At 38.1% G+C, this 25,807-nt stretch overlaps 1 protein-coding gene across 8 annotated transcripts in view; it reads right to left on the bottom strand.

Moving 5' to 3' along the window:
- Positions 1-25,807, bottom strand: part of nav3 (neuron navigator 3) — a 160,140-nt gene that overhangs the window by 35,612 nt on the left and 98,721 nt on the right. For all 8 annotated transcript variants that reach the window (XM_079622177.1, XM_079622181.1, XM_079622179.1 and 5 more), the window contains 3 exons: positions 22,606-22,714; positions 17,165-17,533; positions 15,629-15,760 (listed from right to left, as the gene is read on the bottom strand). In XM_079622177.1, coding sequence (XP_079478303.1) covers positions 15,629-15,760; positions 17,165-17,533; positions 22,606-22,714 — 610 coding nt within the window. The remainder of the gene's footprint in view (positions 1-15,628; positions 15,761-17,164; positions 17,534-22,605; positions 22,715-25,807) is intronic.

The raw sequence follows: 25,807 nt of genomic DNA, 5'->3' as shown, positions 1-25,807 counted from the left end.
TCATGACTGTTGATTTTAGCACCTGTGATTGGTTGGCAGAATATCTTCCATGGATTGTTGTTTTTTAATTAAAACGCCTCACAATATGAGTGGCGGCATTCGCTTGACTTGTTCAGTGCAAACGTCCATTCAAGCATACAGTAATATTCTCATGCAATATTCAGTGTTGAAAGAACCATGAAACAATAACACTCAATAAAGCCAGATTTTGCGTCCTACGTGGATCAAAACAAATCAATTTCTTTATCACTAGCTGTGTCTATTGGTCTGTTAAATATGTTTCATGCTGTGGCTTAATTATGGCAAAGCAACATATTTCCAGAGGAAATTAACCATCGTCTGTATGGTTGCATAACAGTCCTATATGTACTGTAGCAACCTCAACTGAGTCCATTCAAATGCAGTTTTTTTAAGAGCATGTAGCCATCAGCCATTCATTTTCTTCTTTTCTTCCAGTTAAACCCAAACACTTAAGTACAAGAATTCAAAGATTAGCATAATAAGTCTTAAGGCCAACACCAATTATTTGTATGACTTTCATTGCAAAGAATATCATACAGAAACAATCTGCTATCCAATGGTCCCCAAAGGGAAAATGTACAACAATTAGCAGTCTGTGAATGTTGACACTTGTATAAAGACACAACATAAAGAATGGTCCACTTTAATCCATTAAATCTTATCAACATACATTTGTAATGAAAACAAAGTATTCTGTACTAACCTAAAGTTAATATCTAGAGCCTTAGCTGTATATTAAAACAAAGGTGACCAGCCTGTTAGAGTCACCAACATACCAAAGTATGTCCCAAAACCAGTGACTGATGACTCCCGAGTGAGCCGAAAGGGTGAAGACTAACTCACCACCCTGCGATTGATGCTGTCTGGCTTTCTGCAAGCTGCCCGTGTCATGCTGTAGCTCCAGGGGAGGAAGAAAAAGCAGAGGAGAGGGAAAAAAAGGAGGGGAAGAAGATGGAGGAAGAATGCAACCCACCTGCTTGGTTGCGAAACACGGGCTGGAGGGAAGAGAGCGACATCTCGCCACTTCTTACAGCTCCACCCCACCCCCCACACCTCACCCCTCCCCAGGGCCCATCATGCACTCTGAGAAATGCTTCAGACATCCTCAACCAACTGGGGCGTTGCCAGAAGACACAGACTCCAATCAAAGTCAGAGTCAGGGTCAAACTTGAAGTTGCATGCTGGGTAACACAAGGGAAATGATGCACAATGACCTTTATGTGCCGAACCTTTGGTAACTAGACATATCTGACTCATATTAATACATTCTTAATGTTCTTGATCAAATAAATGCATAGTGGCCTTAACAAGATGCGTCATTCAAAGTAAAAAAAAGAAGTGAAATGTACTTCAGCTGTTGTATTTGTACAGCTTAATCAAATCCGTTTGAATAAAATGACCTTGTAGAGGCAGAGTACGACAATGCCATCTTTTATGAAAGCAGGGACAGTCAAACGTCACTCCACTGGCTTGAGTGAAAAAAAAAAAAATGTGTTTGACTTCTGCATTGCAGAGGAAAACGACAACCAGCCGCCACCGAAATCCGCAGAACTGAGCTGCAGATACACCCCTCTACTTCTGGAAATCAATACACTGGCACCACTGAGGGATGTAGAGGCTCTGTTTCTCAAACAGACAAACCCACAATCACAGAGGCATTCAACTGCATTCTTTATTGAATGATATAATGTGTGGAAAGGACAGTTGATGAGCAAAATGAGTGTGGTGATTGTGACACACACACACACACACACACACACACACACACACACACACACACACACACACACACACACACACACACACACACACACACACACACACACACACACACACACACACACACACACACACACACACACACACACACACACACACACACACACACACACACACACACACACACACACACACACACACACACACACACACACACACACACACACACACACACAATATGTAAATGTGCAAATGTGAATTATTAACAATAATTGTGAATTAGTATTATTTTAGAGATAATATTTTAATAATTGCATTTGACTTGCTACAATAAATACACACATTTTTTTAATATCACACTTACTACTTTTTTTTTTTTTACACAGCATAAATGAGTATATAGCTGACTTTATACTGGGAGTCCTTCGCAAGAGGGTCTTCATATTTAGGACTTTGGCATCGAGAAGTTTGAAAACCCTTGAGTTAGGCATTATATAATGCAGTAATGTAGGCCGGTTTTCTGTCTGGGCACTAATGAAACCTCTTGTTTGTTTATGCGGACAGTGTTTCTGTTTACATCCCCAGGGCAATGCTCAATCCTAATACTCCATTACTTACTGACTTTGAGCAGTGTTTGTCACTAGCAGAGTATTCCTATTAAATCCATTATCTGAACAGATGCACACATGTCTGCATGAAGAAGTCAGTATGACTCCCAAAAACTCATTCTACAATTTGAGGAATAATGGCTTAATTATTTTATCATTTGTTCTAGAAAAACATGCCAATTTTTTTGGCATAGATGGAGCAGCAATGGCTCACTCAACCATGCTCCTGTATTGATCAGGACTAGCACATCAGAAATATCTAATGGTGTTAAAAATGACCATGTCAGAGCTGCCATATCTGATTCATATCTAATTTCCAACGCTGTACAAAGGCAGTATACTTCTATGTAGAATTGACTCACAATTGACTCCAGTGGAGTTTGCTGTTAGCATGTTGCGAAGCTAAATTTATCCAAAGCGACTTATAAATAAGGAAGTACAAAAAAATACAGAGTACACATAAATATTGGGTGAAATAGTCCATTTGTAAACATCCTGAACAATTTGTATTCACGCTTTTCAGTTTTAAATGAAATATAAGTTTGTAATAAACAGTGGATTACAAATCTTAAAATAAAAGTGCTGTCTAGGTAGGCAACTCACTAAGTTTTGAAGTAGAGCTAATGTGTCCACATCAAGTTTAAAGGCCCATTCACATCAAGAACGATAACTATAAAGATAACTATAACAATAAATATATTAGCGTCCACACCAACACGTGATAACATACTGTTTATGATAAGTGCACTTAAGTTGCTGTCTGCTGCTTTAAATGTTTATGCTTTTTAAAGTAGGATGGATTCTGATTGGCTGTCAATGTTTCATTCATCAGCTGGAAGAAAAATACTCAAAGTGATTCCAACGATATTGTTTCTCTGTGCCGTTACAGTTATAGTTGTGGCGTGGAACCTGCTATTCTTTTACATTTAGCCTTAAGTTTTACTACAGAAACTTAGAATTAAAGACACATAAAGGGCAAAAAGGAATAGTGAAATACTGAGGCAGCACTCTTCCGGGTTTATCGGTGAACACGCAATAATTACTCTGCTCTTCTGTAAATGCTTGTGGCTTGAAGTTCAAAACTTAAAAGTGCTGAACAACAAAATCAGTATCTGAGCCGCTTTCTCTATTTAGTTACTATTTAACATCCCTGGGGAGTTAGAAGAGAGGAGATTTACATAGGCACCCCAACAACCTTTGTGTATTGCAAATGAGGATGGATTAGTCAGAAAATGCTCAAGAGTAAACAAAATGTTATTAACCTGTTACTATTGAGGAAAGAAACCATGTTGGTTGACCTCAAACTGTCTAGAGTCAGATTATGGTGGATTTGGTGGACTTTGATGGATGGTTTGACTGCAGCAGGAAGGAAACACAACCCAGAAGGCTGACAGGGGGTCTGAGTATGGGGAGTCATGACATGGATATTGTGGGATATTGCAAAGTGTTACTGGAGACTTCAAATACAGAGACAAACATACTCCAGGAAAAAGGGTATTAAAAGCAACTTTTCAATCAGCTCTTTCATAAAATTAAACACATCTATAGTTGATGTATTTTCTTCGAATACAAATAAATGTTTTTGACCCATGTTTTGAAAAACGTATTTGAGCTAAACTGGTCATCAGCTGGATTCTGAAGGTTAAAATATTACCAATATATTTTTTCTCCACTAACCGTTGGAAAGCAAATATATTAGGAACATCTCAGCAGGTTCAAGATAATTCATGTTAACACGTGTCATGTTAACAGAGAACATGATTCATTGTTTTAATCAAGTGTCAGCCATAAAACGCCGTAATAATCTGCGTTCTCATGAGTAACCGTCTGTACTGTATGTACTGTAGGTGCGCTGAACGCTGTTACCGAGTGGTAATAAGAAGAATGCGGAAATAGTTGTGCAAGTAGTCCATTACATTTTACAGAAGACAGTAAACAAACAATGCATCTTGTGCAAAGTCAACACAAAAACAAGCATTTAACACAATCAATGCAGTCCGATACATGAACAAATCGTCTTCTGCGATGCTTTGTCTAGTGAATCAGTCAAAAAGACTCAAAAACTTGCATCAGATCAACTTAATCAGAGCAGTTACTGAACTACCATCTGATAGTTTCTTTGTAATAAAAGAGGGGTTTAAACATAAAATCATTTCCTTTTTAATCTAATGGTAAAGAATCAATAATGAGTTAAAGAAGCAGCTTTTGGGAACAGGGCAAGAATAGTCATCCATATGAAGCGGGCAAATTAATTTCAATTAGTGAGTGATTTCCTGCACCAAATGAGATGGTACGGTGACCATCTATAACCTGAGAGAACTCCATGACTCCATTTTGCTGTGATGAATGAAGGCGCAGGAGTCTGACTCATGTCTTCAGATACCGAATCAGTCACACAACCTCGTCTGATCTGTCTAATAGGAATCTTTGTCAATGACTGTAAAATCAAATCACTACAAAATCCTCCCGCTGTTTACCACAGAATAACAAAACCACAGATCATTTAAGCATCAGTCCTTCAAACAGACATGAACCCTTTGCTCTCACTCCCTTCTCACGAATAAACACAAACCAATCCCCAAAGCGTTCCTTTCAAGTACAAAAATGCCGAGCAAGCTGTCATAAGCAGCCAGCCTCTTTCTCCGAGTCTGAAAGTGAAGGGTTTTACTTATTCATGTCTGCGCGCCGTCGTACGGGTCCTGCTTTCTCTACCACAGAGCTGCCGCTAGCCATGCCTCATCTATGTTGCATGATGGGTGTATTTATAGCCAAAAGACTTTTAGCAACCATTGGATTAATCGCATGGCAACTGATTTTCAGACATCGCCACAATGAGACATATATAACTTTTTTTTGTCAGAAAAGCAATAAATTCCCACAGCGTTCAGCCTGCAATGGCTTTATGACAGTAAAGTGACCCGTTTCATGCAAGTCAGCACAGTCTTTTGTCTTTTTAATGAATATTATTACAGGATTACTAAAAACAACACTGTGAGATTAAGATTTAGTATAGCAGCAGTAGCCCACTTTTGTACTTCAGACCGGATTTCTACGAAGCCAAATTATTGCCATTATACGGGAGACGTGTTGCTGTTGGCCGGGCTGCATCGCTGCTTATTCAGCAGTCGGGGTTTTAAAAGGGCAACAGCAGATTGAAATAATCTCATTTTCCCCAGCCTGAGGGATTCAAACTGAGCTACACGCCACAGCAGGAGAGAGAGGGAGTGAGCTTTGTTTAAATGCCCAAATCTCAGCAGTCACACTCTTTGAGGTACTACACACAGATGGCCGCTCAAAGCATACTGTATGACAGCCCCAATTACGCTACTACACACTGCCAATATGCAACACGCTACTGACTGGCTTTTTTATTCAAACAGATCAAAGTTAGTGAGCTTCCAGCATGTGAAGCAATGATATTAGTTGCTAATATCAGTTGCATACGTCGACAATTCAAACTTTGCCTTGATGCTCGTGTAGGCGATGCTAGTTCAAGTCTGTATGGGGAAACCCCAAACTTAAAATTAATTGTATATTTTCAAGGATAATTTTAAATATACTGAAGAAATTGCAAATGTAATGTAATGTAATGTAATGTAATGTAATGTAATGTAATGTAATGTAATAGGATATGATAGATGATTAAGAGTCTGTTCAAATCCCTAACCCATATCTTTAGCAACACTACTGATATATATGTAACCCTGGATCACAAAACCAGTCACATGTCGGCACAGGTATATTTGTGGCAATAGCCAACAATACATTGTATGGGTCAAAATGATCGATTTTCCTTTTATGCCAAAAATCATTAGGATATTAAGTAAAGATCATGTTCCATGAAGATATTTAGTACATTTCCTACCGTAAATATATAAAACGTTTATTTTTGTGAGTGAATGCAGCACAATCGCGAACATAAATGGACAACTTTAAAGGCGATTTTAAGGTTTAGATTTTTTTGCACCCTCAGATTTCAGATTTTCAAATAGTTGTATATCCGCCAAATATTGTCCTATCATAACAAAACTTAGATAATTGGAAAGCTTATTCATGCAGCTTTCAGATTATGTATAAGTTTATAAAATAAAAAAAGACCAATGTGACTTGTTTTGTGATCCAGGGTCGCATATTAAAAACAGAATATATTTTACATCATTTTTATTAATTATTAACAGTATTATTCAGATTTCTGCAGCCAAAATCAGAGTGATGTTTAGCTGTAGATTGTAAGTGCATTGCAAGGAAGAGTCAGAGACGGACTGGAACGACATTAAGCAGCAACTGTAATGAGTCCCTCTGGAACCTCCTGCTCTCTCCACCCTATAACATCACATCACACAGAGAACAAGCGCACAGGGATCATGTTTATCTTCCCAATTAGAGCTGGTAATTGGTCAGGGAGTCAGGGGTCGGTGAAATACTAACCATAAAACACACAGGTACTGACTACTAAACATTCAGTAATCATTCAGAGCAATAGAATATGTGAGCTGCTATTAAAATAAACTGCTTAGAGAGTGAAAGCTATACGAATTGGAGAGAAAGAGAGAGAGTCCAGTGCCAATCCAGAGTAGCAGGGGCCCTGAGCTGACAGTTTTTCTCAATCACATCCCCTCTGGACAGGTAGGGTTCATTAGTCTGGGGACCGAGGTTCAGTCTGGGGACCTTCAGCACAGCTGATCCTTATCCACAGAGTGACTGACTGTTACCGGAGGCAAGACTAAAATACAGAGCCTCCCTGAGGCTTGAGACTGTGCCGTTGGACTGAATTCTTGGTTGTGAAAAACACTTGACACTGATGAGGAAAGGAAACAGCTCAAATGGTAAGAAAATTCCAAACCAAGAAGCAGGTACTGTAGTCTCAGGCCATACTGGTTATTGTGTATGTACATACAAATGTTTTACATCAGGGCTTCTCATTGAAAATATATTGAAGGAACCACTACTAGGAACAAGTAAACATATTGTTTAGCACAGCTATATTTAATTTAGAATTAATTACGACTTTACATGTACAACCCTAAACGTCTTCAAAGAGATCTACTATTCTGACATCTTCATTTACAACAATGAGAGTTGCCCATCCAAATATATATATATATATATATATATATATATATTAGGGCTGTCAATCGATTAAAAAATGTAATCGCGATTAATCGCATGCTTGCCATGAGTTAACTCGCGATTAATCGCACATTTTTTATTTGTTTTGAATGTACCTTAAATTAATACTTTTCAAGTTTGTAATACTCTAATCATTATGGGCACGGATAAATATGGATGCTTTATGCAAATGTATGTTTATTATTGAAACCATAGTCAACATAGAGCATGAAGACGAGACATGTTTCAAAGGTCATAGATGTTTTTCAAAGAACTTGTTCATGTCTATTAGACACATGAAGAAAGAATAAAGAAATACCAGGTTCCCATTACGTCTCTTTCTTTGCACTGAGCAATTTACTAAAACAAACATGTTTAGATTTTTGCATGACAGGGCAGCTCTTCTGAAAATGCTAAATGTACATTTATTATTTATTATTACATTAGTTTGTCTCTCGCTGTGCCCATTTTGATGAAGCTAAATTCTCAATAAAACTGTTTTCATTGGTATATTTTACTGTTTCTGTTGTCAAACAACGGAATGAATATGAAATAGTGACTGAAACGCGACCCATTAAACATAACCAGCTCTTCCTTCCAAGTTGTTAATCTGCACAACAATCCTGATAATCGAGCCGTCATCTGATGAAATCAAATACACATAAGATAAATACAATATCTGTGCTGTGATTTCTGCTATAAGTGCATGTAAAATTAGAGAAGCAACATAATATCTGTGTTTAACTGAATTAAAGCGCTGCTCCTCTCTACCGCGCGAGACGCAGAGCGAGAGAGAGAGAGAGAGAGAGAGAGAGAGAGAGAGAGAGAGAGAGAGGCTTAAAACATCTTTATTTAATCATTTATCATATCTCATTCCAATAAATCATTCACCAATTTGCAAAAGTATAAATAAATAAAATAAAAATAAATTAAAAAGCACAATACAATCAATACAGATTACAGCCCTTTCATTACACCTTTAAAACCAACGTATCATCCTCCCCGACCTCACACAGAAAACTTCCCACCGACCACACTGCAGAAAAACCCATAACGTTATTAACTAATTTGAAAAAAGCAAACTCAATTTTAATTCGAGCAGCCACCATCCCTTTCAGAACTCTCTCTGCATCAATTGAACCAGTTCCCAAGATCCTATTTTTCCGCGTCCTCCAAATTGCCATCTTGGCTGTTCCCAAAAGATAGTTTAGCAAAACCACTTTTCTTCGATCACTGACTTTGTACTTTGGACCACTAATAAAAACTTGATAGGAAAAATCCTCACCAATGCTTTCAAAACAAACCTCTAAAAAGTGAAAAAGACCTCTTAACCTCTCACAGTGGATAAACAAATGATCAACCGTTTCTTCCGTTCCGCAAAAAGGACATTCCCTCCCTACTTCTGGATTCAGGTGCGCCACGTGTCTGTTTGTAGCTATTATACCATACATCAGTCTCCACTGTAAATCTGCTGTACGTTTCTCAATAGGAGGCTTGTACAGAGATCTCCAGCATCCTCTGAAGTCTGGCCCAAACACTTCTGTCCACCTCCATGTTTTAACTCTCCTCAAAACAGTTTGATGAGATACTTTAACACACACAATGTATAATGCCTTTTTGCCAATGTCCTGAAATAATCCCAACTCTGGAGTTTTAAAGGACACAAAAGTATCTTCATCATCTGGACGTTCCTGTGCAGCAGAGACCCGTATTGCTGGAAAACTGTAGCTCCGTCCCTGCGAAGGCGTCCCTAATGCTTCTCTGCAGGCTCCAGGCAGCACTGAGCGTACTTCATCCAACATCTGATCTAAGAGACGTAAAGAACGTATTCCAGTCTGGTGCTGAATTGACTCTGCCGTCCTCCACCCATTGTCATCCCTTAGATGTTCGATCTTCGTACATCCCGCTCTGACCAGACAGTTCCTCACACTGCTTGAAGACAAAATGTTTGTTTGTATCAAAGAATTGTGAAACAGCGGTTCTCCCATAATCCAGTCCTGTGGTCGCAAAATCTCTCTGGTCACAGAAAAAGTCATGTTCCACACTTTTAGCATGGATTGGTAGAATGAAGTCAAATGATCCAAACCCAGTTCATTAACTTTCAGTAAAAACAGCTGTTTGTCGTATCCCAGATTCGATGTTCTTCTCAACAGAGCGCATGCCACACTTGTCCACCCCACGTCCTCCTCGTATAACAGTCTCTGCGCTGCCTGTAATCGAAAAGTGTGGATCCTGCTCCTTATGTCAATCAGACCTTGTCCCCCCTCTTGAGTTGGAAGAAACAGAGCTGACGCAGGAATCCAATGCTGTCCTGACCAAAAGAACTCCACCAATTTCCTCTGGATGCTTCTAACAATGTCATCTGGTGGCTCTAACACATTGAGTCGGTGCCATAACATGGAGGCGGCCAGGTTATTTGTAACCAAAACTCTACCCCTGTAGGATAGCTCTGGCAATAGCCATTTCCATTTAGACAACTTAGCAGACACCTTCTCCAGTAGACCCTCCCAGTTCTTTTTTCTATAGCTTTCTACTCCTAAAAACACTCCAAGAATTTTTATACCTTCTCTTCCCCAATGTAATCCTCCAGGAAGCGGCGGTGGCCCACCATTTTCCCACTGGCCCACAATAAAACCATTACTCTTTTCCCAGTTGACTTTGGCCGAAGACGCTTTTTCGTAAATATCCAAACTCTCACATAATATTTGCATATCTTCTTGCCCAGTAACAAAAATAGTTACATCATCAGCATAAGCCGACACAAAACATCTCGACTCCCTTGGGTCACCCGGAACCATAAAACCCTTTAATCCATTTCTTAATTTGCATAACAAGGGCTCGATTGCTAGGCTGTAAAGTTGCCCTGAGAGAGGACACCCCTGCCGAATACCTCTTTTCACTGGCAGTGGGTAAGTCAAACCATTCCCCATCTTAAGCATTATTGAAGCCCCTTTATACAACAATTGGATCCATGAGATGAAGCAGTTCCCAAACCCAAATGATTCCAAGACTTTAAAAATGTACTCATGACCCACCCGGTCAAAGGCTTTCTCCTGGTCAATAGACAAAAATCCAACATCACAATTTTCATTAAAAGACACATCAATGACATCTCTTATTAAAAACAGATTGTCCATGATTGTGCGACCCAGAATACAATACGTTTGGTCTCCTTTGACCACAATATGTAAATATTTTTTTAACCTATTGGCTAAAACCTTTGCCAATATTTTATAGTCCGAGCACATCAAAGAAACCGGGCGCCAATTTTTTAACAAACCTAGGTCTCCATTTTTTGGTAAAAGAGAAATCACAGCCCTCTGACAGCTAGTCGGTAACATTCCCTTTTCAAAACATTCACAACAAACTTCATAAAAATCTTCACCTAAAACAGTCCAAAAAGTCTTGTAAAATTCAGCAGGTAAACCATCTATTCCTGGCGCACGCCCTGTGGAGAGTTGCTGAACTGCATCTGAAAGTTCATTAAGGTTGATCATGGCGTCAAGCTTTTTCTTATCCCCAGGTTGCAACTTTGGAAGTCCTCGTAATAAGTTTGCCATATTGTCAGAGTCACAGTCAGTATGTCCATACAAATCAGCATAAAAGTCCATTGCCATTTTCCTCATTTCTGTTGGATTTGATGTTAAAGTTCCATTCTCCTTGCGCAGGTGAAGTATGCGTTTTTGTTGTGCAACTTTCCGCTCCAAATTAAAAAAATAAGAGGTGGGAGAGTCAATGTCCTTGATAGAAGAAATTCTTGCTCTAATTAAAGCGCCCTTCGCTCTTTCCTCTAAGATGGATCTTAATTCAAGTTTCTTATTCCTTAACTCATTGGATACACCCAAAACATTTGCATCCATCACATTTTCCATACCAATAATTTCTTTCTCCAACTGCTCAATTTTCTTTTTAACACACACAGTAGTATTGTAGGAAAAATTTTGACAAAAAACCTTTATCTGTGTTTTCCCCACCTCCCACCATTGTGTCATTCTTTCAAAATTACCTTTATTCAACTTCCACAATTTCCAAAAATCACCAAATTTTTCACAAAAAGACCTATCCTGCAGCAATTTAGTATTGAAATGCCAATAAAACCTGGGGCGTGCTAAAGTAGTAATGTTAAAATCCATGGTTACAATATGATGATCAGAAAAACCGTTAGGGGATATGTTAGCATTGGATACTCTATTCATACTTGTTTTGCTTATATATATTCTATCTAATCTTGCTCCAGTTACATTAGAGTCTAGTATTTTAACCCATGTATACTGTCTAATTCTCTCATTCATGTTCCTCCACACATCCATCAACTCAAACTCTTTAATAATATTCTGAAGAGCATTACTGGATGGTGGATGAGACTCCTCTCTGTTCCTGTCTAAAAGAAAGTTTATGGTGCAATTCCAATCCCCACCCATTATTATGCAAGAATCATTGTCACATTTTCTTAATGCACTCTGCAACTTCCTAAACAATTCCACACGATCTGAGCCATTGTTTGGAGCATAAACATTTATAAAAGTACAATTTAAATCATTTATTTCTCCCGTGACCATTAAAACTCTACCCTTTTCTATTTCTTCAGTCGACAAAATTTTCAAGTTCAAATTCTTTGAAAAAAGGATAGCTACCCCAGCACTCAAATTTGACCCGTGACTGAAGACGCTCTCCCCCTCCCACCATCTATTCCACTCTACTTCATTTGTACAATCTGTATGTGTTTCTTGCAAAAAAGAAACATTTACATTCTTAATATTAATTAATTCTGCCACCAATGCTCTCTTGCTCCTGTCTCTCCCTCCGTTGATATTTAAAGAGGCTACCCTTATCATCTCCATAGAAAATGTAAAGAGATAGAAAAGAGAGACAGAAAAAAGTAAATAGTGTAGTAAAGTCATCCTGAGTGATATGTAAACCATTGATTCAATTATTTGAATTTACGTTTTACAGGGGTTTTACCCCTTCGCAGTTTTGCAATAAATTTTTTTAAACGAAATCTCTTTCTCTGACTGAGTTCATCTTCTCCAGCCTTCCTCTGCCAATAACGAACAGAGGTCTCAAACCTCTTCACATCAGGAAAATAATTCCGCACATCGACAGATTTTCCAAAGGTTTCGTCCAAGAATTTATTTATTTCATCTAGTGAATAAACCTGTTCACAGCTTAGTTGCGAAACATCTGACATGTCTGAAAAATCAGACATCCCACCACCATTATCATCATCATCATCATCACCATCATCACCCATTTCCTCATCAACCATTTCTGATTGCACCTTCTTAATCAAAGATATTATCCTTCCTCCTTCCAAAACTCCACCTTTCAAACCGTTCGCATCATCATTCGTCTGGCCTGTATTCTCTGAGCTCTCCACAGCATCAGCCTGCTCAGCCCCCTGTACCACAGTACTTCTCTCAACAATCACATCAGTTACAACATTAACTTCCTTCATTTTTCCCTGTTTTGTCTTACTACCAGAAGCTTCCTCCCTGTCGTTTTCATTATTAGGGGACGAATCTTTTATTATCATCCCTTCCTTCAGATTTGAGTCCACATTCTGATCCTCATTGTTCACCACCGCTGCTTCATTTGGTACATTACTCTTTTGCACTTCATTTTCCTTCCTCTTATCTGAAGTAATGCTAGGGCCTGCTTCATTCTCAGATTCAACTCTATGAGGACAAGACAGCCGAACATGTCCAATACTCCCGCAATCAAAACACCGCATCTCTCCCGTGCTCGCGTACAACATGTACGACTTACCCTCAAAAACACATCGAAAGGAGATATTCAGTGTTGGTTCGTTTAGAAACATGTACACCTGTCGCCTAAAAGACAACACATGTTTTAGAGCGGCATTTTTACAACCCAGCGAAACTGTTCTAATTCCACTGGCAAGTTTTCCAAATCGAGAAAGCTCTCGCTCAATGTCGGCATCAGGAATAAAAGTCGGAACGTTAGAAACTGTCACCTTCGTCGTGATTGAAACTAAGGGTTGAACAGGAACAAATGTGCCACTTACCGCAATCCCGCTCTCGATCAAACCATGAACCAGATTTTCTTCCTTTAAAAATATCACTACGGCCTTGTTCATCCGAGACGCCGAAACGATATTCCCATGGCCCACGCGCTCTGCCACGTCCAGTAACACATCTTCTACAGGCACACCTGCCTGGGTCAAGCACCTAATCCCATGCCGGAGCGACAGGCCTGACGCCTGCACACTCATGTGAGTGTGAGACGCCATCCCTACCTCCGACACGAGACAACTCTCGCGGAAAACAAACTCAGTTTTTTTTTTTTTTAAGTTTTTTTTTAAAAAACTTTTTCCTTTTCCAATTTAAATAATCGAAATCAAGAAAAAGCAAGAAACAGTGAAAATTTTAGAAAATTCCCTCTCACCTAGAACACCCTCCCATGCAATCCCTTCCCAATTCCCAGCATGCACCAGAGAGAGAGAGAGAGAGAGAGAGAGAGAGAGAGAGAGAGAGCTGCGCGCGTGCTGGGAGAGCACCGGCGATTCAGAAACTAAAGGTTTGGGCGCTTTATTGAAGAGAAAAAAATCGCTAAAGGTGTCTGCAATGTCACTAAGTTGGCAACACGGTGTATCTCCATTTCTCCAACTAGGGGTTGGGCCACGGGTCAAATTGAAAATACGCGCTGCGTTAATCGCGCGTTAAAAAAAATAGTGCCGTTAATATGATGTTGCGTTAACGCCTAATTAACGCGTTAACTTTGACAGCCCTAATATATATATATATATATATATATATATATATACACACCATGGTCTGTCTGAATACTCGATTATGATTGGCTGTAGTTCCAATCAGTTTGATCACGGTTATGCGCTGCACACACACATACTCACACACAGAGATCAGAGATTGCGCTGCGCACACACAGAAACATTCAGGAGCACAGAAATGTATCAATGCTGCCACACTACTTTTGTTAATAAGTCTATCCTGAATCGCTACATTATATTTTTCAGCAAAAGAGGGGGAACATTGCTTTTTTGAAGTAATTAAACTCACAGCTTCAGAGTGTGAGAGTAGAGAGATGCTGAAGTCACAGGTAATTCACACACGCATCTCTCTCTCTCTCTCTCTCTCTCTCTCTCTCTCTCTCTTTCTCTCAAGCTCAATCAATATTAATTCAAAGAAATGCAATAATGAATTCATTAAAAAAAAAAGTGATGTTAACCACTCTACTTTATCTCTGTGTTTGATTCAAAATTGGCAGAATACTAGATCTAATGAGCAGTAACTGATGGAAATAACCGCTATTTTTATCCTTTTGGTCAAAAATTGCACAACAAACAATAATAACAGCTTTAACTTGTTAGTGCAGGCAAATTACCATGGTATAAGTAGGATAATTAATGGATAGTTGTTATATTGTTTATGTATATATATATATATATATATATATCTCTCTTTATATATATATCGTCTTTTTTATAACTATTATACATTATATAATAATAAAAAGGCTGAGATAATTTAAATCTGCTTGACGGCAGACAAGATGTAGGTTTTGATGTGATTGGCAGGCCGCTATGATACCGTCTGGACCTCATTAGAATCACTCCCAGTTATTAATATCTGCACTCATCCAGCACAGATAAAGGCAGGAAGCAGCTCATTGATCAAAGAAAAGTGGTATCAGGTCCGTCAATCGCTGAATCTCATTCATCACCTGATCTGAACTCTGCTAAAGTCCTCAAAGAGTTAGGCATCACAAAATGGCGTTACATATAAATCACTTGGATTAGAGCTTCTGCTAAAAAAAAAAGATGGGTCCTATTATCAAATGACACGGTGAAGGAGACCAGCAATGTAATGAACTCCATTTTCTAACATTTTGCCAATTTTCCACAGTTACGGAAAATGTCACACGTTCATTTAAATCTTGTCAGAACTTCTTACTTTCTTAAATGAGCTTTCCCCTCAACCGGTCAGCACTTGGCTGATTCATAGCCTGTCAGAGACCTTAAATGTATCGAAATCCATCTCTACTGTTAAATCACACAGTACTACTAGTATTGTGAATGCACACATTTAAAATATTACAGAAAACATCTAAAACACTTCCTGTAATCAATCAGGAAATACAGTAATTGGTGAATGATTACTATTAGTTTGATTCATAACAGGAAGTCTTACCTGTCTTCCCCTTGCATCTCTTTGACTCCTTTTTGAACGACCTCTCGAGTTGGCGTCATCTCAGGTGGGCGACCAACATTTCGAGAGTAAAGGTCGACATTCCGAGAGTAAAGACCTCCGTCTGTGTGATACCTTAATGGTTAAACAACAAATGCACAGTGAACTATTATCTGTGAGCATTTGTCTGGGGGTTAATATAAGTGAGGTTCATTTTTCATCATTTACTCAACTTTGTTGCTATTTGACAATGTTATTGGTTCTTGCAAGTTTATGCAGGCTCACAATTGATAATTGAGAGTAACGACAAAGGGATTTTCAGTGAATGAGGATTTAAATGTCAGTTTCTTACACAAAGTTGTTGTTTGATCTTGGAAGATTTCGGACATAGGGAATTAACTTTATGAACTTAGTCATTTCTGAAGCTTGACATCAGCTTTCATTATATGGAAAAGAGCAGCATGAACATTCTTCAAAATGTCTTATTTTTTTCTTCCACAAAATGTAATAATAAATGTCAATTATTAACAGAAATGTAATTTTAAGGTAAACTATTATTTTTTATAAAAAAATCATTAAAAACAAAAACAGCTAAATAATTTTCTTTGTCAAAAAAATATAAATTAAAAATGTAATATAAATATAAGATGAATAAATAAATAAATAAATAAATATTTAAAATGAAATGTAAGTAATTCAAAATATTTATAAATAGTATAATAGTATATAAACAATAACAAGGCGTTGTGCATATACAAGCATAATTTTTAACTTACAGTATGTAATGCTTTTTGATGAGAATCAGTTAATTAAATATATGCCATAGATTAGCGTTAACGTTCTGATAATTACTGTAATACTTCATTTAATTGCTTTTTTAGGCAGATGCACTGTCTGCAGGTTTGAGCTTCATTGTGTTTAGTATCCCCAAATCCATTGCTTTAATGGGAGTTTCTTCAGGTACATGGTACATACTCCCGTGTGAGTCAATCTTTTATAGACTCATTTCTAGTGTTATTTTTTTTCTCTCCGTCTATTCATCAGCATAGAGACAGCAAGGGCAGAAGCAATAGTGCATCACACAGTGATGTATACGTGACCCTGAGCTATTCCTCCAAACAGAGACATATGATGGTGTATGAGTGTTTCTCACCCATATAAGGGTATTGAGAAACAGCCGTACTCCCTCTTTGCTTTGATGGAATGAACATAAATGTTACAAATCGATCATATTTTTTTTGAACAGCCTTCTGTTTATGAACACTGCATACAGCAACAGAAAAAGTGATCGATTGTTCGACTGGCCTGCTTAAACTATGAGAATATCATTGTTTAGTTTATGTATGTAGAAAAAAAAAATCAATCTTGAAAACAGTTGTGCTGGTTAATATTTTTGTGGAAATGCAGTGATGCAGTTTTTTCAGGATTTTTTGATGAATAGAAAGAACAGCATTTATTAGAAATTTATTTGATTAAGCATTCATTTCTTGAAAAACACCCCATGGTTTTGTTGGTTTGTTATCCAATATGGTTTCTTACCCACTGATGTCGTCTGCATGTACATTCTTGGCGAGTATGTCCCCATCGCTCCCGTATCCGGTCACGTCCACCTCTGGTCCCGCCTCAGAAACCCCACCTTTCTCCCCCGGCTCTGACCCTCGAACCCCTGAGGCCGCCGCTCTCCTCAGGGGGGCAGTGTATAACAACCTCGTTGAGTCACCATAGCGACCAGTGGTGGCAGCACTGGATCTGGGCGGGGTGAAGCTAGGAGCATCGCCGGCCTGAAGACGAGGATTGGACCCTTGGGCGAGACGCCAAGACATGGGGGAAGAGCGGCTCGAGAGGGCGGGGAGGCCACGACCGTTCACTTCTGTAGTTACAGTGGTGTCGAATGTTGTCTCAAGGGTACTACAAAGAAAAAATGAGGAAGGGAAGGAGATTAGAGGAGAGATTTTGGGGACTGCAGACGGATTTGGGTAATTAGATCAATATCCTGCTTCTGAAACAGCTGACTTGCCATTTAAATGCATAAATATCTAATACCTGTGCCAAGGTGAGGAGTTTGCTCGACAGGACCAATCTGTACCCTGCAATGCAGCACTGTTTCTAATGAAAGTTTGGAGTTTAAAATATCCGCCAACTCTCTTGAATATTTGCATGGTGCAAAAAACGTTCAAACTGGCTGACGTACACAAATGTGTTTGACAACTATTGTGCCCATGAGGAAAGATGGCAGATTTCAAATTACACTCATGCTCAAAAGTTTAGGGTTGGTAAGATGTTTTATGTTTTTTTAAAGAAGTCTCTTTTGCTCACTTTTACATATTTATTTGATCAAAAATTGTGAAATAATATTAGGATTTATAAGAATATTTTTTTATTTAAATATATTAAAAAATGTAATTTAGAAACCCAAAACAACATTGTACTGTATTACTACAGTAAATGCCCGAAAAAATGTGCAGTGATGTTATCATTAATGAAGGCTTTTTTTTTTTTTTGCTAAATACAGCAATAACTAGTAGCCTATGTTTTGGAAAACTGATATTAAACAAAAATAAATAGCTATTAATATATGTGGTATAAGTAAATTATTTTAGTTTAATTCCAATTTTACCAATCAGCGATTCCAAGATAGATAGATAGATAGATAGATAGATAGATAGATAGATAGATAGATAGATAGATAGATAGATAGATAGATAGATAGATAGATAGATAGATAGATAGATAGATAGATATTGAAAACAAAAAACTATATCTAAACCAAACTGTTAGGACCAAGAGTTTTATATTAGACAGAGTCTCTCTCCACAGCAGGTCTTCTATCTGTAGGTTGTGAGTGTTCGGCGTGGTGTGAAGAGCCCAGCTGAGGCAGAAAGATTGCCAATGTGGTTGTGCTTGATTTCTGCTCTCCATAAAATGGAAGCTATTCTCATCTTTCATGTCTGATCCACTTCAACAAGCATCAGCCCATCAACAAGCGTGTTACCGTGAGCACAACTTCAGTCTGATCTCCTGACCTTTGTTAAGTGCTCCATGTATGTCTTTGATTGTGTGAATATAAATGTGTGAACTGACGTGTGTATAGGTGTCTCCACACGTTCACAAGCTTGTTGATGCGGGAACGTGTGAGAAAACAGCATATGGACAGATGCTCAAATGCAGACGCCCATAGTGACACACCCGTCATACAAGAAGACTGTCCTGCAACAGCTCTCTCTAGTGGTGAGACAATCACATTACGGACATATTTTCAATTTCTAGGGTACATTTTCAGGTTCTTTTCAATTTTAGATTACACATAAATATTTATCATTAAATATACAAATGAAGGAATATGAAATAGCTTGTTTAAACAATGTCTACAAGCATATAGCCAAAAAAAATCCCCAATAAAATGGCAGTCAGTTATTTGCATGACGGGACAACAGCAGGGGGTCAAAAACGAGTGTCACTTAACAAATAAGTCATCAGCGCCAAGGCGACGTTGTCATGACTACAGCACCGGCATATTAGTATCCTCTCCATCAAAGTCCATTCAGAACGAATCTCATTAGTGGTTAGCCAGCATGTAAGCTGATTAACAACATCCTTCGAAAGAGATACACTTTCATGTACTGTGAAAAAGCAAACTACAGTGGTATTAGTAGACCAAAAGATACATGTATTGATTTGTATTGAAAAATCCAAAGGTCTAATTTACAGAAACAGTGTTCCCGCCTAGTGTTATTCTGTTGTGCTGTGGTATTATTTGAAACCAGCATTAAGTGTGTGGACGCTCTTGTTATAAAATACACCAGAGAGTTATGACTCAGCAGCAATGAAGGGTGGATACCAAGCCAGTGATGGTCACGCTCATGGCTGACCGGTGTTTTTGTATAGATAGGAAACAAACACGTACATATTTGAACAGTAATATTGAATTTCACAGTCAGAACACATTAGGTCGGTTTATTGGGTTGTTGTTGTTTATAAAAATGATGCAAATATGTGGACAAGACAAATACAAATGAGAAGCATGCATGTACAAATAAAACAGAAGAGGGCCTTGACTTGGTAGTACTGACAAAAAAAAAAAAAAAATGAATTTAGCATAATAAGTCCCCTTTAAAATAATGCTAATTGAAAATATGAATGACTAATAATAGTATATAAATAATTCTAAAATAACACTGATTTATATCATTCAAAATATTTTAAAATAAATTAATACATGCTGTCAAAGTATAGTTCGTTGTTAGTTCATCACAGCTAATATGAACTAATGTTAATTAATTACATTTTATTGTAAAGTATTCCCAAGAAGCAAAACATAAGAGTATGGAAATACCATCATCATTGACTGGTGAAAGTCATTTTATTCACTGCCCTCTGGTCACCTAGTATTTTCTAAAAGTGGCTGCTGAACTGTGTAATGTGAGCATCCCTGCAGGACGGTACACGTGTACTACTCCCAATAGTGTTGAACAAAGAACCCAGACCAACTAAGAAACAATGACTTCCCTTTTCGTCTACAAATCCAAGCCAACAGGAAGTGTATGAGCAGAGGTTTATGGCTCGCTAAGAACATAAATCATGAATCTCGAGTTAGTAAACGTCACTGGATGCAGCACATTTCGGCAGGTTGCTCTGTCTAATCTATTGATCTCACGAATCACCCTCTGGCCAAGTCACCAGCATTCCTCTTCCTATCTGATGTCACTCCTCATGACAGCTGACAGTTCCTCTATATATATTCCTGATGTCTCGTCTTCTCGACAACCCCCGTCTCTTAGCAACATGCTACCGCTACTGGGTAAGGGTAAGACTGCAGCATTATTCTGACTCTGCCATCCTCCTCTGCTATGCCTTGTACGAGCGGAAAGAAATCAAATGGCCTGATGAAATGAAAACTACCGGTGAGAAAAGTGCTACATCCTCTTACATCAGGAAGTATAATCATGCATGCTTGCTAATTACCAGGAGCTGTTCTGACATCTTTTGACATTTTGTATGTGAATTTTAGGCAAACACTGTGTAAAATACGCAATAAATTAATTTCAGCAGTTTTATGTAACCTACATCTTATTTGTTATTATTGCATTGCATTAATACTGGTGTCCAAAAGTCTGAGACTACAATGAAAATCTGGGGTAATGTTTTCACATAGTGTACATATATTTATATGTCTTAATCTGTCTATAGCCTACGGTATCTTGTATAGTATTTATAATGAGTTTCCATCGAATAAATCCCCATGAAGTCTGAATGGGATTTTCATTTTCTTTGAGATGCTGTATTGACCTTGAAGATCCCAAACTCATATACTGAGTATTTTTTTTATTCAATCAATACAATATTTAAGGCCTGAGAACCTTCCAAACACAAACACAGGTTCAGATCAATAGAGCTTTGTGGCGTTCTTCCCAGCACTGCAGTGAATACGTGTGTGCAGGAGTTTCTGAAAGAACATGCGTACTCTATACTCTTCCAGACTGTATACCAATCATATGGTACTGTATGTTTAGAGATGAATGGAAGTCAATTTCAAAAGCTCCTGCGAGATGTATGATGTTTGAGGGAATCCACATAGTGGGTCAACGTCTCAGAAAACAACAGGTCAAATTCCTGACGACCGAACGATGTCGCAATAGAGAAAATGGAGCTCTTCTCTACAATTAGCTGGATCACTATCTTTCCATCTTTGCACGTCTGTTGATTGTATAAAAAAAATTAATTGCCTCGGATTACACTGTTCAGTTTGTCACAGTGATTAATAGTTTTTTCCTCATCTTCATTCATCGAGTACACGGCCTGACAGCCGTGTGTCAACAACATATATATCTGAGCATTATGAACTCCATACAAAGGTTGGAGTTTTTTTGATTCATGGGCTCTTTACTGGTTAGGTTTACGGCGAGGGAGTGTGAGGAAGCGTCTAACACCTTTTTGGCTCCTTTGAGAAGCAATGTGCTGTGAAAAAAAACAAAAAGGCCAAGCATTGATTTCCAAAGAAGATGCTCCCCATGAGGGAAAGAGAGAGAAAGGGCCAACACCATCTGTCATGTCAGAGCGCTGCCTCTGAACCACTTTCCTGTGAAATTACGTTCACATTGTGAGTGAGATAAAGAGAGACGCAGAAATAGGCCATCCCAGAGCCGGACAAATGTGGTTACGCTTAAGTATTTTCTTCAGTAATTGGGTGTTTGGGAATTTGGGTCTTACAGGCAATATGGTTTTAATAAATGATTAACTCGACAAAAATAGATAGCATTTTTCATTTCACAATGAGATTGGTGAGTGTCTTTGTTAGCAAAGATGTTGGCACAGTCAGGGTTTGCATTGTTTGTGAGTGCCAAACTGAGCTCTATCTTTAAAGAAATTAAATTGGCAAAAGAGACCCAATTTTTCAAAAGTGCAGCTGTTCCATTTTTTAGAACTAATGAACTTACTTTTATTATGTTTTACTCAACTGAGATATATATATATATATATATATATATATATATATATATATATATATATATATAATAATTACAGGTAAAATTCGAAAAATTTTAATATCGTGCAAAAGGTCATTTATTTCAGTAATTCAACTTAAAAGGTAAAATTTATATATTATATAGACTCATTACATGCAAAGTGAGATTGTTACAGCTAGATAAAGTTACAGCTTATGAAAACCCCTAAGTCAAAATTGTAATATTGTGAAAAGGTTTTCATAGCTGTAAGCCATAATCATCAAAATTATAACAAATAAAGGCTTGAAATATCTCACTTTGCATGTAATGAGTCTATTTAATATATTAGTTTGACCTTTTAAGTTGAATTACTGAAATAAATGAACTTTTGCACCATATTCTATTTTTTTGAGTTTCACCTGTATATATATCTTAACCTGGCTCATTGCAAAAAGCTTCCCAAGTAAGACCATACTTGTCCACCGGCTTCACCACCAATATTTTGAATGATGAACTAACTAATGAGCTAACGCTCACCTGTGGCTTATCTGCGTCCCACGTAAACTGGACATGGTTTCTTCAAGATTCTGTCTCAGATCGGCGATGTTCTTCACTGTACGCATCCGTCTAGCCTCTGGATCCTCCCCTAGTGGACAAAGAAAAGAAAACATTGGTTACCCTGTTACAGACGCTTGCTAGTAAATAGTCTGGAAGGCAAAACAGACTCGGCATATGAACCAGTCAAACATGCTGTGGCCAGCGGTTGGTGAGAGGAGGCTGTCTGCTCTTGCATGTCAACTTAGATGCTGAAGTTACAGCTTGCTGTGCAGCTGATGGGATAAAGGGACAGATTTCACGGTCATCACTTTTCCGCGGAGCACAGAGTAATCCATGCGCTATGACACCACTTCTTAACCCCTAAGCCAGGCTCAAAGTTTGGCTTGAGCATGATTTGCCTATAAAGCAGAAATATGTCAAATTCGAACAGACCGAATCATTTTACTGCACATATTTTCTGGACAGAAGTGAAGAAAATTCGGTATGAACTCAATAGAGGTGTACATTTTAAATGGTCTCAGTGGTTTAAATTATTTTAATTGACCAAAGAGTTTCTTTTCGTGTGTTGTGAATGCGTCATTGAATTATTCACTCAACCGATTCATTCAAAAATCTACTAAGAGACTCCAACGAGACTGTTTAAACATAAGCATATCTATATTTTGTCTCTGTTTTCTCAACTGCTGGACATTATGTTTATCATGCAAAAATTTTTGTTTATAATAATAATAATAAATCAATAAATGTTAAATTGCAAAAACATCATTATTAAGCAAGGAAAATACATCAAAGGCATTCATGCACTTTACAAGAAGGAAAACTTGAAATATTTTTCATTTGTTCATGGCCACATGACCACTAGAACACCGACTCTGGATCTGTATCTGCAGAGGTTCAGTTAAGTGCTTCTTTTCCACTGCATTAAACTCATTGAACAAAGACACTCAAAGAGACACTCATACAAGCTGATGGTGGCAGTAGGAGGTCTAACAGCACGTCTGCATGACTCCCACATCACATCAGAGACCTGCTTATTTGATCCAGTCACGTCTGGCTTTATCACACCCTGACTGTGAAATACTGTGCCAATGGCATGATCTATGATATGAAACACTAATTAATAATAATAAAGCTTGTATCACTAAATAATAATAAAAAATCTGCTATCATACAGTATATGGTGCACTGATCTTAAGTGTGTTGCTCATGTGTTGAAGTTGCAGATAAACTGATATTATGTGGGCATTTAATATGAGCACAAAAAAAAAAAAAAAATATATATATATATATATATATATATATATATATATATATATATAAAAGGTGATTTCCCATGTGAACCACGATGGAACAAATCACATTAAGGTTTACACTCAGAACTATTTTCAACAGCCCTTCTCACTTGTCAAACACCTCCAGGTCAAACCTTATTTCTCTTCTGTGTTATTAAATGCCACCTCATATTTTGTTTTAGCACGTCTGTGCTGCTGTTAAAGAGCCGGACTTGTATACACAGATATTGTCAATCAATATTGTTTGGAAGGCAAACCATCTGACAAACAGAAGCAATCATGCAAGTGAGCCTGACTCAAAAGTCATCCAGTTCTGTCCGAGAGGATTGAAGACATGATGAGAAGCACAACCACGAATGAGGGTGTCATGACTGACTGACCATCAATACAGAGCCAGTGTGCAAACTATAGAGCGATATGAAAAGATGCATATTCTGCCACAGGAAAGAACTGATGAGATTTCTGTGGATGTAACATTCTGGGTTGTAAAGATCTGACACTGCGTCCAAATCAACATATTTGACAAGCTGGTCTTAAACAATGGAGCACATATTTGCATTGGTTATATTATTATGTTCAAAAACAGTTTAACAGAATGGAAGGGTTTTGAGATGCATTTTAAAGTGCAAAACACTCCAAGACATATGTTTTAATGTGTACATAGACCAACATTCCAAAAATATCTGTAACTTTGTTCAAAACTATATTCCTTGCAGCTGACAGTTTGATTTGTTGCAAAAGAATACTGTGGTGGTAATGATGTAAAGGGGACGCAACATTTCAACTTTGAGAGACGCAACATTTCTGAGACAGATTACTGTGTTGACATTTTTAGTTACTATGCTAAAATCCTCTTTGAAAGGGTGCATCTCAAAGTTCATCCCTTTAAAGCACACCACAAAAAAATATGAACACTCAAACAACTAAAAATATGAACACTCAAACAACTAAACAGAAAACAAAGAACACTAAGCCTCACTAATTAAACTAGTCGACCATCCTGATCCCTACAGCCTAGAGAGGCATAGCCCTGGAGCACAAACACATACAGTCACAGTGAATGTATCAGGCCCTCTATTACCATTCAGCCAAACTGTGTAAAGCAAATAAAGTAATTTCTCTTTCCTGCACTACCTCACATATAGAGCAAAGGGCAATTTAAAACCCACACACATATAGCAGGTGCACGGTGCATTCTCAATGTATGTGAATGCTGGAAATGAACAAACAATACAATAGCTTCTGACAGGGGTATTTGATGATCAAGAGGGTTCTGGGTGGTATAACTGCACTTGTTGGCCTCTGGGCGAGCAGACACATTTCTGTAAGCACCATTTGAGCCTGTCAGCAGCAAAGGAAGGTGTGAGGACACAACGGTGGCTCTGTCTGATCAGATGTTAGCTGAGAATTTGCTTTGATTTAACCTCATTGTGCCAGTGTGAAAGCTAACCTCAGAGTCTACAGCTACAGATTGCATTGTGCAGCTTGTGTTTTGCATAATTTAGAGCTGTGTTGTACCATATCACTCATTTCAAGGCAAAAAGGGTGACACAGCAGATTTCTGTGCCCTAATAGCAAAGAGTTAGGCCAATTACTGTAGCGTTAAAGGTACAGTAGCAAAAACCTGCTTAAAGGGACAATGACATGATAAATATAATTCGCCTTCATCTTTTGACATAAACAGAAAGAGGTCTTTGTACCATTAAAACATCCTGCAAGTTTCATAGCTTAAAACGACCTCCTCATTATAATCAAAGCATTCATTTAATCAAGCTCTAAAAACAGCTTGTTGTGATATCGGGTGAGCTGTGATGTCACACGGGGAAATACATTTGCATATGCCTGCCTCCAGAGCAAGACATCGACGAATAGTTATACATCATCGCACC

Source organism: Phoxinus phoxinus (genome assembly GCF_949152265.1).
Source record: "Phoxinus phoxinus genome assembly, chromosome: 9".
NCBI classification, from domain to species: Eukaryota; Metazoa; Chordata; class Actinopteri; order Cypriniformes; family Leuciscidae; genus Phoxinus; species Phoxinus phoxinus.
Note: the sequence above shows the minus strand (reverse complement) of the source record. Positions and strands in the feature narration are given on the sequence as shown.